Here is a 16763-nt window from a genome sequence, read left to right as displayed (position 1 = left end):
GCAATAGAGAACAGAAATCCAAAACGCGTCGGAAATTCCTATTGCCTATTTCGTATTCCATTGCGTTTAATACATAGTTTTTGATAAGTTAAAATGTGGTTATTTCTGTTGTCGGTCTTATTCCCTGTTCCAATTGCCTGTACCTTGTATTGTGCGATAGGCTTTATTCTACGTCTATTCTAGTAAATTTTACGCGTATCGATTGCACGCTAAGTGATTAATCTCTTCTTTTCAATCTTTGTTTTTTTGAGAAATTGCTTCTTTTCACGCTGTTCGTTTCTGTTATCAGGGTGTGCGGAGTGAAGCACCGTTGGTCGACAGCAGTGCGTTGCCCTTGGAACACAGATCCGTCTATGGGGCCCCGGCTCAGTATGGCCCACCGGTCGCCCACGAGGAGAACTGGCCGCTGGCGTCGCCCGACACCCCGCAGATCAAGCATCTGCAGGTGCAGTGCGAGAAGACGCACATGCGGGTGAACATCGAGTTCGATCGGCCGTTCTACGGTATGATCTTCAGCAAGGGCTTCTACTCGGATCCGCACTGCGTCCATCTGAAACCCGGCACCGGCCATCTGAGCGCGACCTTCGAGATCTTCCTCAACTCGTGCGGCATGAGCTCGTCGGCGAACCACAACGTGGCCGCCTACGGCGCCCCGACGCCGTCCGGCAGCTACGTGGAGAACACGATCATCGTGCAGTACGATCCGTACGTGCAGGAGGTGTGGGACCAGGCGAGGAAGCTGCGCTGCACCTGGTACGACTTCTACGAGAAGGCGGTCACCTTCAGGCCGTTCCAGGTCGACATGCTGCACGCCGTCACCGCCAACTTCCTCGGCGACAACCTGCAGTGTTGGATGCAGATACAGGTCGGCAAGGGTCCCTGGGCAAGCGAGGTGTCCGGCATCGTCAAAATCGGTCAGACCATGACGATGGTGCTGGCTATCAAGGACGACGAGAACAAGTTCGACATGCTGGTGAGGAATTGCGTCGCTCACGACGGCAAACGGGCGCCGATTCAGCTGGTCGATCAGTACGGTTGCGTGGTCAGGCCGAAGATCATGTCCAGGTGAGTTCTAGCGTTATGATGATATTTTATATCGCTATTTTCGCTGGCAATCGCTATTTTTTTTTTTTTATCAAGAAAGAAGGATACGAAGTTACATTTCTTCCGCAGGTTCCAAAAGATCAAGAACTTCGGCCCGAGCGCGTCGGTCGTTAGCTTCGCCTACTTCCAGGCCTTCAAGTTCCCCGACAGCATGAACGTTCACTTCCAGTGCGTGATCCAAGTCTGCCGGTACAATTGCCCCGAGCCCAAGTGTGGACATCCCGGTCTCGAGTACGGTGCACCTGCCGGCGGCATTACTCACGAATATGGCGCACCGGTCTCGCAAGGTCTTTCTTCGGAGTACGGTGCCCCGCCTGTGCCCGAATATGGCGTACCGCCGGCTTATCCCGATCCGCGACATCCCAGCGGACCGGCTGGAGCGTACAGGTGAGAAAGCGGACGAGCACTGACGCGTAAATATTGAAGAAAGCTTTTCTATGAAGCTACCTCGCGCAAAAGAAGGTCCGCTGAATTCCATTAAGATTTCTTGCTGGGAGATTATAACACTCCTCTGAAGAGAATATTTTATTTTACTTTTAAAGATATATAATTTAAAATATTCTCAGGATCTTCTTTATAATTTCATCTTTCTCGGCATCTTTCATCGAGATATTTTCTGAATAGCTTCTACGAGAATACAGAGACTAATATGTTCATTATAAAGTAGTGTTCACAATAGTAGAGATATAAATCGTCGCAAAACACAAAGTATAAATTAATTTCTTCCGCAGCGAGCCGAATCCGGACGTGGTTCCAGCACCGCAAGCGCAGACCTCGTCCTCCTCGCCCAGCTCGACGCCGGGTGACGCTACGGCGAGCAGCTCGCCCCAAAGCCCCCAGGATAATATCCATCTCCCTCCGCCTCCTCTACCCGGCCATTCGGCGGCGTACCAGACTGTAAAGCGAAAAGGAACCGCCGGCACGGAGGAGCTTGAGGGTAATCTAGCTATTCTCGGAGGTCGACCGAGGTCAGTTGAAGGTTTCCCGGCTGAGCTCAGAGGTGCTAGGAGGCGAAGGCACGACGAGCCGCACGACCTCGAAGACGATAGCGTAAGTGTTCTAAAGAGTGCAATCTTTATTTCCACATTTCTATCAATATAACATGCGTTAATAATGAGAGTGATAACAATGAAATGACCAAGAACTTTAAGAATAGAGTGTATATTTGAGACAAAAGACATTTGCCGAGCTGTCAGCGTAAACTGTCGTCTTCCTTTCTCAATTTATCAGCGATGTAGCTCGTCACGAATACATTATCAATGACGCGTTCTACGGTACCGTTTAGTATCCTACTATGTTGCGAATTCGCCGGTGTGTTACAACGGTTACCCTCGATTTTTTAGAATATCTATCACACGGTGACCTTGTTCTCCACCCACGTGTACAAACGAGCGGCGCAGGAGATGACGGACGTCAACACCTCGAGGGTCATCCAGGTGGTCGCGCCGGGCGACGTTAATTTCGCGCTGGGCACAACGAACTCCAGCAACGACACCACCGTGGTCATACAGAACGCCAGCGCGTCCACCGACCCGGAGACGATCTGCATGAGCCTGCCGGGTTTCGTGGGCGGTCTGGTGATGCTGCTGCTGGTCGTCGTGGTGGCCTCCCTCGTCGCGGCCTTCCTCTTCGTCAGGGTGCGCGCCGTCGACCGCAAGAACGCCGCGATAGGCGGCACCAGCTTCGTACATCCGGTGTACGCGACCGAGAACTGCAGCATGCCGAACCCGGAGTTCGTGAAAGTCGCCAACTGAAGAGGCGTGTACGGTGCGCAAAATCAAAAAAAGAGAAACTCGCCGCATAGAGAAGGAAGAAGAAGGAAGAGATCCCCCCCCTCCGGAGGATCGTCGACCTCGACGACGCGGGCGATGCTTCGGGACCGGCACCGCGACGCTATTTCATCCGAAACGAAACTCGAGACACCACGTCCACCACACGTCGGAGATTCTCCTCGTCGAAAGCTGCAACCGCGTTTCTCTCCTCTCTCTCTCTCCTCTCTTCCATCGGTGGTAGCCGGTAGCTTCGTGTCTAGTCCAGTGACCAGTCGCGTCAATCCGCGCTCGTCGAATCGAGAGAGACAAACGACTACTATAGATCGGTATCGATTGAGAGGGCGCGAATTCGATCGGACGTGGAAGGACGAGGGGGATCTTCGAGTAGAGAGAGCGTGTAAATAAAGAGGCCCCCGGAAGCGAGTGGCGAGGAAGTGGCGAAGCGGAGGGGAGAGGAAGGTAAACGGGGAAAAAGAAGCGCACTGCACTAACGCGCGTTCCACCGATCGTCCGCCGGTCGGGATCAGGCTTCCTCCCTACCAATCATCGCGATCGATGGAGCGCGCGCCACAGTGATGATGATGAATACCGCGAGTCGATCTCCGTTGACGCTTCGTGATCACCGCGGCGTTACCGCGTAGCGATCAACGACGTAAATTTCCACGTCTCGACGATTACTCGACGGTCTGCCCGACGGCGCGGGCGGCCCGGTATCAGGGAGCGAGAGATCGATCGCGCAATCGCCAGAGTAGTCTCTAAGGAGGGCATTGTAAATAAGCCGCGCGGGTAGTCAGACGGCCCTTCAGGACCCGCTTTCAGGTTCTCGCGTCTCTCCGATCACCGTGTGTTTACGCGCTATTATTTATACACGCATCGTATACTTCAAACGAGTGTTTCTTTCTTTATCGCCTTCGTTGTACCTCATCGCGTTTCGCCGTGCCCCTTTTCCCGTGCCGGCGACTTCCGCTCGGAGAACCGCGCGCGCGAGAACCGAGCTCGTCGCGTCGCGACGCTCGACGTCATACGCCGAGACGTCGGCGGCGGTGCTCGGTGGTACCGTTATTTCGCGTTCTTAAATCTTTAAGCGGTTCACCGAGCGCTCCCGGTAAACATGTTTGTGCCCTGGAAATTGGGCTGCGGAGTCGTCGAAACACGACGCTCGTCCTCTGAAAGTTTAATTTAGGGCGAGGAATCGCGCGACCCCGGGAACGAGAGGAACGCTCGCTAAGCCGCTTAAGATACAACGAGAAGACTCTATTTATTATCCTCCCTCCTCTATCCCTTTTCTAACTCTACACCCCCGATCGACCTAACTTAATTTATTGATCAAAATTGTACGACATTACCCTTTCTTTACTCTACTTCGCTTAGTACTTAAGGTATCCGTCGAGGAATATTCCCGGAATTTGGGAATATGTTTTACGTATGTGTTTTAAGCACACACACACACACACACACACACATATGCATACACGCATACACGTACACATAGACACGTTCATACAAACTGACACACACACACACGTACACGTTAAACGTATAAGATCACACATACAATGCGCGAAATGTGTTGACGTTGTATACGTTTATTATACCAACGCGAGAAATGTATCCACAAAACATCCGTTATAATTAATTGTTTGAGAATTATTTTAATTACATGATCATTTTTATTTATATAAACTTGCGCGTTCCTCTTTTTTCTTGACCATTTTTCCCATGTAGATTAAAACGACAGGCGACGAGAATCGATTAGTTCTGGTGTATACTTTGTATTTGTTTCTTCAACCGCGAAGCTCAAAATATTCAATATTTAACTTTTAGTCTCGCACGATCAACTGAAGGCGCGGCTGAGCCCGGAAAAAGGTTTGTACTTGGCAAGCATAGCTTTACGCTCTTTCGCGAATCTCTTTACCTTTCGATACTCCTTAGCTAAATCGTACAGACTGTCTTCGGATTCCAGTTTCTTCGACAATTTCTCCTGGAATCTGCATCTGTGCGACGAAGAAGTAACTGTCATATTCAGTTTGGAAACTATATTATTGGCTCACCTCAGCATATCGCTTTTCCAATCACTTGCTTCTACCATATGAGACGCTACTTCTTTATTAAAATTCAGAATTGTACCTAATTCTATCCTGCAAAAATAAAATACGTATAAATAGTAGAAAATATATTTAACTGACACACATATATAAGATTATAAAACTTTATGGTATATATTAGTCAAGATAATCGCGAAACCTGATGCTTTTATTTCTAGCAGAAAATCGTAGACTGATATTCCTTCGATCGATGATTCGCAAGCCAAGAAATTCATTCAATTTCATGCAAATCACTTTTATGTGATAAATGTCTTCTTTAGGAAGATCTTGATTGTCGTTTGATCTAAATACATTGATAACGCATTAATTGCAATTATTATTACAGAACGAGTGGGTATATCTTATATATAATTATCTCTAATGCGTTAATTTCCAACACGCACGACAATATATAATGCGTAAAACATTATTTTAAATAGGGCAGTATCTATAAACGAGAGAGATGCGCTTAACGAAATACGATGCAATTTATTTCCAGCATGAGTATTTCCAGACGGTAGTATGTGGCGTAATTAGAATGCTTTGTTTGGATAGAATTCGCTCTACTTTTTTGCTTGACATACTTGCTCCCGACCTCTTCTTGTCGCTCCTCGACAACAGGTTTCTGCACTTCGGCGACCTTCTTTTCCTTATTTCTCGAGCTGGACGGTGATATCGGTGTCTTAACGTTTCCGGAACTGCGAAGCCAATCAAAGGTAATCGGAACGTGCTGCGTGTGAACACATCGCTGCTTTATATGTACATACATAAATCTTTGAAAGCATGTCTCACCTTTCCGTCGATTTACCAGTCGGAGGGAAAAATTCCATTTGCAACGGTTCGGTTAAATTTTCCTGCCGTTAAAAAAAAGATTGTTTATTTCATGCAATTTATCGATTAACAGTAGTATCATTTAAAATGCTAAATCTTGCATGGATAATGTAACGACTGTGCCCATTCCGCGTATAATCTCTTTACAGAAAATTTCAGAATAAATTTGTTATTCTATTTACAAGCTGTAGGAATCGCGTAAAAGTTGCCTTTACATATTTTCAATTCGTGATTCGACGGAGAAGTGAAGTACGTGAAAGGTTTTAGCTCCGTTCGCTTATTCATGATTGATCGAAAATCTATACTGGAAGGAAGTGGGAAAAACTCCGATAAACATCGTTCGCGCGCGCACACACACACCGTGTATACAGTCTCGAGTATCGACTCCCTCGGATTCGCGTTCCAAGCCCAAACGAGGGGCAGACCGGCGGGATTGTCCGTAAAAATTCCTCCGATCTGGTTGTAGGACAGCCTGCAGAAGTAATTGGAGTGCCTGAATTGGCGTGCGCGCGAGAGAGCTTCTCTCGACAGTAATTAAACATTCTTTTGTAAATTCTTTTTCCGCGCGCGTTACCTCGCCGCGCCGTCCACGTCGAAAACGACGCCGTGTCCCATGGTGTCGAATATCGCCAAGATCTGAGACTCCCTTTCGATCGCCAATGCGTCTTTGCCTCCTGGCGTGAACACAGTATACATATCGTCTTGAAATCGATAGCAGCGATTTTTTTAAAACCCATATACGAAAGCCGGTCTGGAGACCGATTGGTATCTACGAATGCGATCGTCGCGAATCGAAACGCTTTGGCAAAAGGATTGCCAAAGTTAGTTAATAAATCTTGAAGAGTATTTAACGATCTGAGTACATAGAAAAAAAGAAGTGTTAAATCAACACTGATATACTTGTTATATACGCAAGAATATATAATCTTCTTATAAGAATTTCAACTTTTTATTTCAACTTTTTTTTCTTGATTGAATTATATAAAACTTCATTTAACTATATATAAATAACTTCATTCAAGCAAGTTTTCTTCGTTTAATGCAATATAATCTCATTTCAAGATGATATATTCTTGCGTATCTACAAGTATATCAGTGTTGATTCGACACTTCTTTTTTTCCTGTGTACCATTATCTCGATCTGTCTTCAATTTCGATAAACAACGATGAATTCGTAATTTAGCTGTATTGCGCGTTGCATACATATGTGTACAGAATATTCCAGAATTACCAATTAGTTAAACAATAGACGACAAGAGAAAACATGATGATTGAAATATGAATGCTTGAAAACTTGTATAACATTAAAAATAAAATTTTGATTCTAATAACGTAAATAAAATCTGGGGTTTAATTTATTTTAATAATTTAACAATAATGTAATTTGAAGCGTTCAATTGTCACGTAATTAATACGCAAATTAAGTTAGGATAATGGACGATTAATTTTATTTTTCTTAAAAGATAATCGACAAAACCTGTCGAATCTGCAGCTGTGAAAATATCCGGTAGCAATGAAATACTCTGTATAAATCGCATTATGTAGATAACTCAATTACATTTCCGGTTTTCTGGTCTGTAGACTCTAATAGCCAATACGCCGTTGGGATAAAACAACTCGCCAGAACCATCGGGATGGAATCTCGAAAATAGCGTTAATCCATCGTCGTAATATACCGCGCCTCTGTGTCTGTATTTTTTGAACCTAATGTACAAACAAATTACTGCATCGTTTGCCGATTAATTACACAATATCACATGGCTCTCTGCCGTTCACGGCAGATTAAAATACATGCTTGTTTGTGATACCGTCCCATTAGCTTCGTTCGTCGGTCTAATTGTTTACTTGTTAGTAACTAATCATGTGTGAAGTTGGCTGTAACATAATTTATTTAGCCTGCCATTTAACCCGTTTATTTCTAAACTGCTTTAATTCGGTATTAACATGCGACTAATTTAGCTGATGAATAATACTCGCTATCGCCTAAACTAGATTAAATTGTCCTTATTGTCCTTAATAAATTAATTGTGCAATTAAAATATCGTGCTGCGTGATCTTAAGATATTAAAATTTAATAAATATAAACTTCGTGACCTTGTAGTAGGCGAATAACTGTAGTAGGCTTCCCAGACAGCACGCATGTCCAAAAATGGGACATAAGACGTCTAAAAGACATCTTTTAGATGTCTTACGAAAAGATAGCTAAAAGATGGCTAAAAGACGTCTAAAAGATGTCTTATGTCCCGATTTTGGACATGGTGCTGTCTGGGTCGTTACTATTTGAAGCATGTCATTTGTATACTTTACGCTTGTATCAGTTTTCGCGTCTGGATATCAACCTACCAATTTAGGCCGGGCTTCGCCGGTCTGGCTTCATATCGTACGATCTTTCTCATAATTTTGGTAACTGGCAATCGGGTCCAGCCGAGCTCCACAAAGTGCGCGTTCGATAATTGGTATTCGATTGGATTTGAAGGGTCTAGACGAAACCAGGAATCTTTCTATAGTCCAAGTATGATAACGAGAATCGATCGGGTTGCATCGTTCCGCGATACACAATGATAACACGATTGGTACGAGAGACAAGTGCTGGAAGCGATCTCAATTAACTCCAAGCCAAACGTTCGCGTCTTATCATTGGCATTACATAATCATATCAAACTTAATACGTTGCTTGCCCAACAAATGTTATATGTATGTCTCACTGTGCACGCCACAGTAGAATTTTCATTATCGTAAAATATTAAAATAATAAAATATCGCAATGTGATTAAATAAGATTATCCTCATGAATACTGTGTTATCGCACTTTTAACTTTATATAATCATCTAGCTGTTGTCATTTAAAATTCTGTATTAATGGTGTTTGTTTTTTCTAAGTGTTTTAAAAAAGATTTTAATGACGCCGATCACTACGGAAATCACTGATCACCAGGATGTCACCAAAAGCCAAACGGTCATGGATGACAAGGTGCTAACTTTGTTTTTGAACTACGAGAGAGATATAGTTTTTCCGTAATCTGTGCAGCGTTGTATCTCAGACGAGTATGTACTTACTAGCTGTCCGTTTTCTCGCTTCCCCGGGATCGCTTCTTTCGTCGGTTGACGCACCTTTGCGCTTTCCGTTGCTCGCAGGAAGTTTTCCCTCTTCATTAACGGCGGAGCGTCCCTTTTCCGCGTCACCAGCCGAATCCGTCGTTCTCTTACTTCCAGACCCCTTATTCTTACTTAGACGCACCGTATCTGCCTGCTCGTCGTCCTTATCCCTCTCTTCTTTCTTCCTATCTCTACGAGCAACCGGGTTTTCCTCGCTTTCGCGTCGATCGCGTCGACCACGCTCATCCTCGAGCTCATGCTCGAGGCTCTTGGCCAGCTTCCCCGGTATCTCCGTCGCAACGTTCTTCTCCTCGACTCGATCCAATCGGTCGATTTTCTCCGCGCCGTTATCCGACAATCGCTTCTCGCGTTCTTCACCGCGACACTGTTGATAAGGATTCTCGCCGGGATTTCCGCGCTCGCCGCTTTTCTCCTTTCTACCATCTTCCTCCATCGCCATCGCGTCCTCCGTATCTCTGTCTCCTCTTCTTTTTTCAGCCGCGATCTGCGATCTGATCGTTTCTTCTTGCACATCACGTTGAGCCGAGCCACGATCTTGCTGGTTCTTATCTTCGACCTCGCCGAGTTCGCGCTGATGCGGATTATTGTCACGTTTCTCGCGTATTCTTTCCGCCAGCGTGTCGGTATTTCTTGTACCGTCGTCGCTACGTGCTCCACCTGCCGACATTTCGGTTTTTTCGCGCCCAAGCGAACGAATGCCGTTCGCTTCCGATAGATCTTCGTCGATGAATCCGTCACGGCGATTAGTTTCGATGCCCGATCCGATCGGACGTCCGATTCTTTTCAGATCAACTTGTCGTGAAGCGCCCGGGACGTTACGTTGACTCTTGTCGGACGCTTTCGTCGAAGTATACTGATTTGTCTTCATCCGGGAGCCAATGTGACTTTTATAACAATTCTCGAATATCGTACGTGTGTCATCCTGACTAGTATTAGTAATTAATTGCAACTCCGTACTGTTGCAATTTTGGATTCCTGCAAAGCTCTCTTCTTGCAAAACACTCTTATTGGAATAATTAACTTCGTATTCAGTATCAGTAAAAACGGCAGAATTCAACTTTGATGTATCCTGCGAAAAGATAGTAAATAAATAAAAATTGCACGCGAGTAAATCCGTTTGTAAAACATATGCGATTTAATTGAAATTACATGCGACGCGTATAACGAAAGCCATTCCTTCGATAGTCGATCAAGATATTCGGCTTCAACGCAACAATATTTTCTCTGAAATAAATCGTACGGAAGTGAATATCGTTGTTGCTTCTGAGGCGGATATGCAAAACTATTAAATCTTTTTGTATTTCGTTAGGGGATTATGTTAATAGCATAATAGCTCGTATTTTATACCGCGTATTGCCGAGTTTCATCGTTGATAATGCTGTCGCAGAATTTGCAGATTTTTAAATGGGATTGTGTTTCACATGGTTTTTCTCCCCATTCGCGAATAAAATTACTCACGAGATTTAGGAGAGTCTTTGTCTGAATATGCGCCGGCGGTTCTGCAATATTACAAGATATTTTATGCAATGCGAAAAGCATCGCAGTGCGAAAAATGCTATCTCTCGTGAATTAGCGAGCGTAGCAATAAAAATAACTAGAGGGATAGTTGTGCTTGTATAAATCGCAGCGCTTATGTAATTTATGAGATAGCGAAATAATTCTATCTGACGTATTACTCTGCATTTGCAAGATTTATTCATGCAGCGTATAAAACTGGTACTTGCTTAATTATTTAAATCCGAAAGAATTTATGAGGTAGATATTTATGTTACATTTATGGGTCCATTAAAAAAATAATTTTTTAATACGTAAATGCTAATGAGGATTTAATATTTTTAGGGATATTGACACACTGGTTTAGATTTTTAAAATTCTAATACTGCTGACAAAGAAAAGAACAATATTCATCGCAGTATTTTTAATCTTATTCACACACATACACATTCTTTTTTCCGTTTAATTACTATAAATTTAAATTGAATAAAATATAACTAAAATAAAATAAATTATCTACTACTTTCTAATTTGTCCCTGAAAAAGTTGATACAAGATTAATAATTATAACGTACAGTCTTACATTAAAAAATTTTAAAGTCGATAAATAAAATTAAAGAAATCAGAAATCGTGTATTACAGATCTTGTTTATGTTAATAATTAATTCCCGTTAGATTTTATTTTCGCTAAAATCTATTTTCTGTACTGACAATTATATACTTATGAAGCTTTACGATATTTCGTTTGAATAGTACTTTCAAGCACTTGGTCGCAGCGCACCATGTTCTCTACTGCTTCTTTTATCAACACAGATAGTATCTGAAATTTCTTGGATGCTTGGGCGCACGGTAAGCTGGCTAATTCAGATAAATCGGATTCAATCTGGGCTGGGTAATTTTTTGTCGACGATGGTTTTATAAGATACTTCATTATAGTTTCAATCTGAAACATTTGTATACATTGCGCTTTAAATAGCACAGAGGTTTCTACTTTAGTTTATCGCTTTATTTTATTAACTTTTTCTTTATTATATTTACTTTGATTATATCTTCTGGTATATTCGTTGATTTAGAACAGCGTACGTTACAAAAAGTATTTGCAAATAAACCTGGCCGTTTAATTCCCCATTTGGACCGATTTTTATAAACGCTCATTGCAGTTATTTTATTCTGTCGTTATTTTATTATTTATAAATTTTTAATGCTCCTTGCAACGATATTTGATAATGAAGAAAGTAATATTGATTATAATTAAATCTGGAATAAAATGTATTATGCGCGTTTTTCATTCGATTAAAGTATGCAAAGAATAAAAATAGTTTACTCGGTAAATTTGAAAAAATCATTCAGCATACACTGCATTATACACTCTTAAAAACCATCCAGAATCAACATAGTCGATAAATGTTTATTGATTAAATTTTATTTGATTAAAGTTCAATACTTTTGATATTTTTCACAAGTGCTCGCGTCTGATGTTTTAGTTAAACGTATAAGTTATCGCATTACGTGTTTTAATATCATAGCGATCAGTTTAAACATTTTGATATTGTCAACCGTATTACATCGTTTGAGAACAGTTTTGATATTTGCATAATAACAATTATTTCGTGTTTAAGTATACTTTAAACATGAAAATTGATTTTCGATGTCATTTATTGCGTAATTGGACAATGTTTTATCATGTCATCATATATATTTATTACATTGATCAATGCGTAAGTGGACACACGCATGATAAAGCGATAGTGATTTAATTATCTTTGTGTTTCGCCTTCGAAATGATTTTATAATTTTCGCTTTTTGCGATTCGTTTTTTAATAAAATAAATATTTCTTATATATCTTAAAAGGAATTATTAAAGTAAAATCTGTAATTCTGACAAAACGAATAAAAAGATTCCCTTATACAAAAGAAAAAGTAAAGATTTTTATACATGTATTTCCGACAATCGCTAATATATTAGAAATTATACAATATACACGTGATTAATAAAATAAAATAAAAAATAAAATAAAAATAAAATATTAAAGAATTGTATGACCACTTAATTTTCTACTCTCCTTTCTATATCATATCTAAAATATTGTAAACAATATATTTTAAATAAACGATTGTTAAAAGAAAGAAGTTTAATGCCAGGAATATGATTTTATATGTTAAATAAGGAATAAAGTACTACCTCTCCTTAATATTTATAGTTATGGAAACTATAGATATTAATTTAGATATATTACAAGGGTTACGCGAAAGCTATATTTATAATTTAGTTACATACTTCTAAAATTGGCGTAAAAAGGAAAAAAATAATATAAAATAATATTGTAAAGAGAGAAAATTACTTCGTTGTATTGTGCAAATTAATCCTTAACGTCATCACATTCCTTCCGGCTTTTATTGAAAGCGTTGACGTTCAGCAAGCTTCTTTGCAACGGATCGTCTCTCACGTTAATTTTAAATTTTGCATGAGGTCAGTTAGAATTTCGCGCAATTTCGTATTTGATTATGGGCTTCATGGCGAATCTTTCTGGCGAATCAGTCTGCCGTTATACCATTTGTTTCGCCGATACCAATCTTGGTCGTAAATCGTCGGCTCCTCGTGACACTTTTTATCGATAAAGCGAGCCTCCGACAGGCGACAACTGACATTCGTTATACGAAGTGAGGTAACCGCGTTTGTTTCAATTTTCGCGATAATCCACCGCCGCCTTTATGTTTACGGTGGCATTACTGCTATTTGCAACGCCAATAAAGTATACAGGTTGTTTTAAATTTAAAAAATATAGCTAATGGCATGGCAGTTTAGAGACCTTATATTATACAAGAATAATATTGATGCGTTTATAGCTTCTTTTATTGAAGCTTAATTTTAAAGAATAGTATTAATGCCATGCATTCATAGCTTCTTTTGTATTGATGCATTTTCTTTCTTATTGATGCATTTAAGCTTCTTTCATTGAATTATTGAAGCTTAATTTTAAGGAATACGTATAGAACATACGATTTCTCGTGCACATAAAGTACTGATTAGCGCAAAGTGGGAAGCTCTTTTATCAATCACCTTGATTGCCGAGAAGAATAAGAGAATAGGGTGCAAATATTCGCGTTGGTGTGCCTTGAAAGTTTTTTATGACGCCAGATATAATTTATTGGCCACTCCAAACAAGTCCCCGCACTTTTATATGCGAGGAGAGCGCGCCGCGCTCCTACGAAACTGCAATATTCATTTGAATACGACCGAAAAAGGGAAGGGAAACGGCGAGAGAAATTGCGTTGCTGAAATCAACATATCCTACGCGCTTTCGTGTTCAGTTTCGAGTAAAATAAAAGTTTATATGGAAGCTATGTATATACGCGCGATTGCTTACGAGGAAGAACGTAATAAAAACTTCATCTACACACATGTTGTAAAGCGCAACGAGATAAAAATGACTGAAATATCCTAAAGTAAAGGCATAATAACGAATAAAAATTAAATGTTAAAGCATATTTTCCGTTACGAATTAATTTTCTAGAGTATGACGAAGCAGTGTTGCGCTCGTGTCCACTCGAAGGTATCGTATATCCATTTCTCTATAAATTAAATAATTAGGTAATATGTAAAAATCCCTTCGTCATGCATCTACTTGCCGTAAAAGCAATTATGCAAAGAAATTCTAATTAATGACGCGTATATGTGCAGCTTATGTACTTCAACGCGAGTCACGAGAACGTTAATATGAAAAAGTGAAATAACCGTCGTTCGCGTATAACGGTCAATATTCTCGACCGCCGATTATCCTGGTATTTACGGACCTTAACGTACGAATCGAATTTTCACATTTGAACGACATATAAATTCCGGGAATACGAAATCTCGCTATCGTAGCATAAGAGTAATCGTATACTATAAACTATAAACGATCTCGCGCGCATGGCGCTGCAGTTACAGAACGGGGAAAGGTTCACGTAGAATTTTTACGAGCTTCCGGGCACCATCTCAATGGCCCTCCGTCTCCCACGGGGGTCATATATGCACCGGGGCGCATATATACTCTAGATTAATATAATATTGCGAGGCGCAATGTTAATATCGTCACGTGAGCGCAGCGCGGCAGCCGGTATGCGTCATATGAGGAGAGCCTCCTTGCCCTTTGCAATAACCGTGAGAGAGGTAACGAAGCGTGCTTATATTCTAACACGCGGTATGTGTGGAATAGCTTTCCACAATAATAGGGAAATTTAAATACCGCGTTTCCTCGGCAACAAGGTCGTCTATGACGTGCATTCGAAGAAAGAGTCTAAATTTTGGCGTTATTATATGGTACGCGCGCGTGCGAGAATGTTTGTAGGACTCGTGAATGGCGCCTATAAGTTGGCAAATTCGCGATAAATATTCCGTGAAAGCACTCGGGTCATCTTCACGACCTTAACATCTTCAATGAGAATCCTGGGCGCTGTTAAATTCCAGGATTCTAAATTTTTAATCAGCTTTTACACAAATTTTTTTAGTAAAATCACACACGTGCGATAATTTTTAGCAAATCTCACACCACCTTAGAGATTTAGTTTTTCACGTTACGAATTCTTTATGACTTTTGGCAGGCTAAATATTTTGAATTATTAATAAAATTTATCGCACAATTATTAATAAAAATACAACGCGAGCTTGAATAATTTAGCTGAAATTATATGCTATGCGTTTGTATTAATAATGGTCCGCTGAATACATCTGCATGCGCATGCAGCGGATGACAACGGGTCGGCAGTTTTATAGGATTGAACACACGCAGTCGCATAAAAATTACAGGCTTGGTGGACTCAGCCGAATTGATGCTCACAAATATTACACGGAATTACGAACGAGAGTTAAATATCTGCTCGAGCGTTTTATTCATTTTCATATTTCAGACTTAAATCAATCTCTTAAGTTAATTTCCATCTGCTGAATCAACTTTAGCTTTCAATGACGTGTTTTATAAAATTACTACCTAGTGGCTAAAAGATGCGAGAAATATCTCGCTTTTCATGAATGTAGGACGCGTAATCAAATATCCATCGACTTCCAATTAAAGTTATTTTAAGGCCGACCTAGTAATTTTGCAGCATTCTTAACCAGCTCTGCGTAACGTGATTGTCTATTAGTGTCGACACGATGCTTAAATGATTCAAAGTATGTTCAATGTATGTGCAGAATGGATGGATAATCGATAGAGTTACCTATATCAGAGGGGTTGGATAAGTTTACGTTAGCCCTTGCGTCGCGACGGTTGCGTGCAGTTCTCTAATTGCGTACGAATCTGATTTTCATCAAATATCGACATTGATGGGTTTGCGCGATTGATGGGTATATACAGAATTAATGAGCGTGAATTGCACTGTCGAGCGACATGTATTACACATTCGATTAGAGAAATTATCGGAGTAACGTGATTAATTTTATTCTGAATAATGAGGCGTTATCTGGAAAAATGTTTAATATCTTCCAATAATATAAAATTATAAGCGCAATCACGAATAAACGTGTTCTCAACAGAAGTTACAAAATTACGTTTTAATAAAAAAAAACAACAATTTTTTAGTATAATTGATAGGGTTGCTGTACATTTCATTTCACGGAAAATAGGATAATAAAAAATTAGGGAGAATAATAAAGAAACATAATAAAAGATACGGAATCAATTAAACCGTGGGAGTTAATGTGCACAATTAACCGTGGACATTAATGAGAGAGTATTTTTTTCCTACCTAATGTCGCACTAGCGAGAGCGAGGGCGATTTATTTAAAATTCTTGCACGAGCATTAAGTGTCTTATTACGTTACTCCCGGAGAGAAAGAGAGTCCAGGTTGCGGTCCGTGTATTTTCCTTTCGCCTTTTTTCCCACGTTTTTTCTTATCTGTCTCAACTCAATTAACGCAGCTCTTTTCTTTTCAAAGCCCGCGGAAATTACAAAGCGCCTCTACTCACCGTCGCTTTATCACCCATTCGCAATTATTTTTGCGAGAGAACTGGCACGGCCTGGCGCTCTCGTCACGATGCCTAAGGGACATAATTCCCCGAGGCGCTCGTCCGAGTTCCTCAATTAACGCATCCACGCTGCTTACTTTGCCTCAAATACGACGTCGGGCGAAGGGGGTCGTTAGCGCGCGGTATTCTTGCGGCGCGGAGGGGCGCAATATCTCGGCCGCGATCAAAGGGAACGAATTTCATGTAATTACCGGCGAATACGCATTTCCGTGGAAGACGAGCCGAAGCAGGATGGTATGTGGATGATTTTATAGCCGACGTCTACGATTCTTTCAGGATCGCTCTCATCCACCAACGCTGGCCTTTTCCGATTTCTCGCTTGCTGCTCGACGCGCTTTTTTCCCTTCCCCTCC

General features: G+C 41.2%; 3 protein-coding genes and 1 long non-coding RNA gene across 8 annotated transcripts in view; 1 reads left to right on the top strand and 3 right to left on the bottom strand.

Annotated features, from left to right (window-relative positions):
* Dyl (transmembrane protein dusky-like) overlaps positions 1–4559 on the top strand; it is a 34377-nt gene extending 29818 nt beyond the window's left edge. For all 5 annotated transcript variants that reach the window (XM_071719395.1, XM_071719391.1, XM_071719393.1 and 2 more), the window contains 4 exons: positions 290–1065; positions 1174–1491; positions 1836–2154; positions 2448–4559. In XM_071719395.1, coding sequence (XP_071575496.1) covers positions 290–1065; positions 1174–1491; positions 1836–2154; positions 2448–2858 — 1824 coding nt within the window. In that variant the 3' untranslated portion in view covers positions 2859–4559. The remainder of the gene's footprint in view (positions 1–289; positions 1066–1173; positions 1492–1835; positions 2155–2447) is intronic.
* Positions 4560–4657: 98 nt separating this feature from the next.
* LOC139780662 (uncharacterized) lies at positions 4658–6675 on the bottom strand. Its single transcript, XM_071719382.1, has 5 exons — positions 6366–6675; positions 5974–6263; positions 5121–5232; positions 4928–5014; positions 4658–4870 (listed from the first exon to the last, which is right to left on the bottom strand). Exons 1-5 carry the CDS (start codon positions 6485–6487, stop codon positions 4711–4713), a joined length of 771 nt encoding a protein of 256 aa, XP_071575483.1. The 5' UTR covers positions 6488–6675; the 3' UTR covers positions 4658–4710.
* On the bottom strand, positions 5236–5928 carry LOC139780673 (uncharacterized). The gene is made up of 3 exons (XR_011720305.1): positions 5753–5928; positions 5545–5658; positions 5236–5264 (listed from the first exon to the last, which is right to left on the bottom strand). It is a non-coding gene; the product is annotated as an uncharacterized lncRNA (long non-coding RNA).
* Positions 6676–8828: 2153 nt separating the features above from the next.
* Positions 8829–11186, bottom strand: LOC139780676 (uncharacterized). Its single transcript, XM_071719400.1, has 3 exons — positions 11159–11186; positions 10367–10407; positions 8829–9977 (listed from the first exon to the last, which is right to left on the bottom strand). The coding sequence occupies exons 1-3, from the start codon at positions 11184–11186 to the stop codon at positions 8829–8831; spliced, it is 1218 nt and encodes a 405-aa protein (XP_071575501.1).
* Between the last annotated feature and the right edge of the window lie 5577 nt (positions 11187–16763).

This window comes from Temnothorax nylanderi, unplaced genomic scaffold (genome assembly GCF_030848795.1).
Source record: "Temnothorax nylanderi isolate EJ_2023f unplaced genomic scaffold, tnyl_v1.0 TNYL_tig0291_pilon, whole genome shotgun sequence".
NCBI lineage: Eukaryota > Metazoa > Arthropoda > Insecta > Hymenoptera > Formicidae > Temnothorax > Temnothorax nylanderi.
Note: the sequence above shows the minus strand (reverse complement) of the source record. Positions and strands in the feature narration are given on the sequence as shown.

Coding starts and splice junctions, on each gene's coding strand:
- LOC139780676 (XM_071719400.1), bottom strand. CDS start 11,186: ATGGTGCGCTGCGACCAAGTGCTTGAAA. Junction 10,408..11,158: donor CTGCGACCAAGTGCTTGAAA/GTACTATTCAAA, acceptor GTAATATTGCAG/AACCGCCGGCGCATATTCAG. Junction 9,978..10,366: donor CAAAGACTCTCCTAAATCTC/GTGAGTAATTTT, acceptor ATCTTTTCGCAG/GATACATCAAAGTTGAATTC.
- LOC139780662 (XM_071719382.1), bottom strand. CDS start 6,487: ATGTATACTGTGTTCACGCCAGGAGGCAAAGACGCATTGGCGATCGAA. Junction 5,233..5,973: donor TTACGCGATTCCTACAGCTT/GTAAATAGAATA, acceptor TTCCTAAAGAAG/ACATTTATCACATAAAAGTG. Junction 4,871..4,927: donor TGGAAAAGCGATATGCTGAG/GTGAGCCAATAA, acceptor TTCGTCGCACAG/ATGCAGATTCCAGGAGAAAT.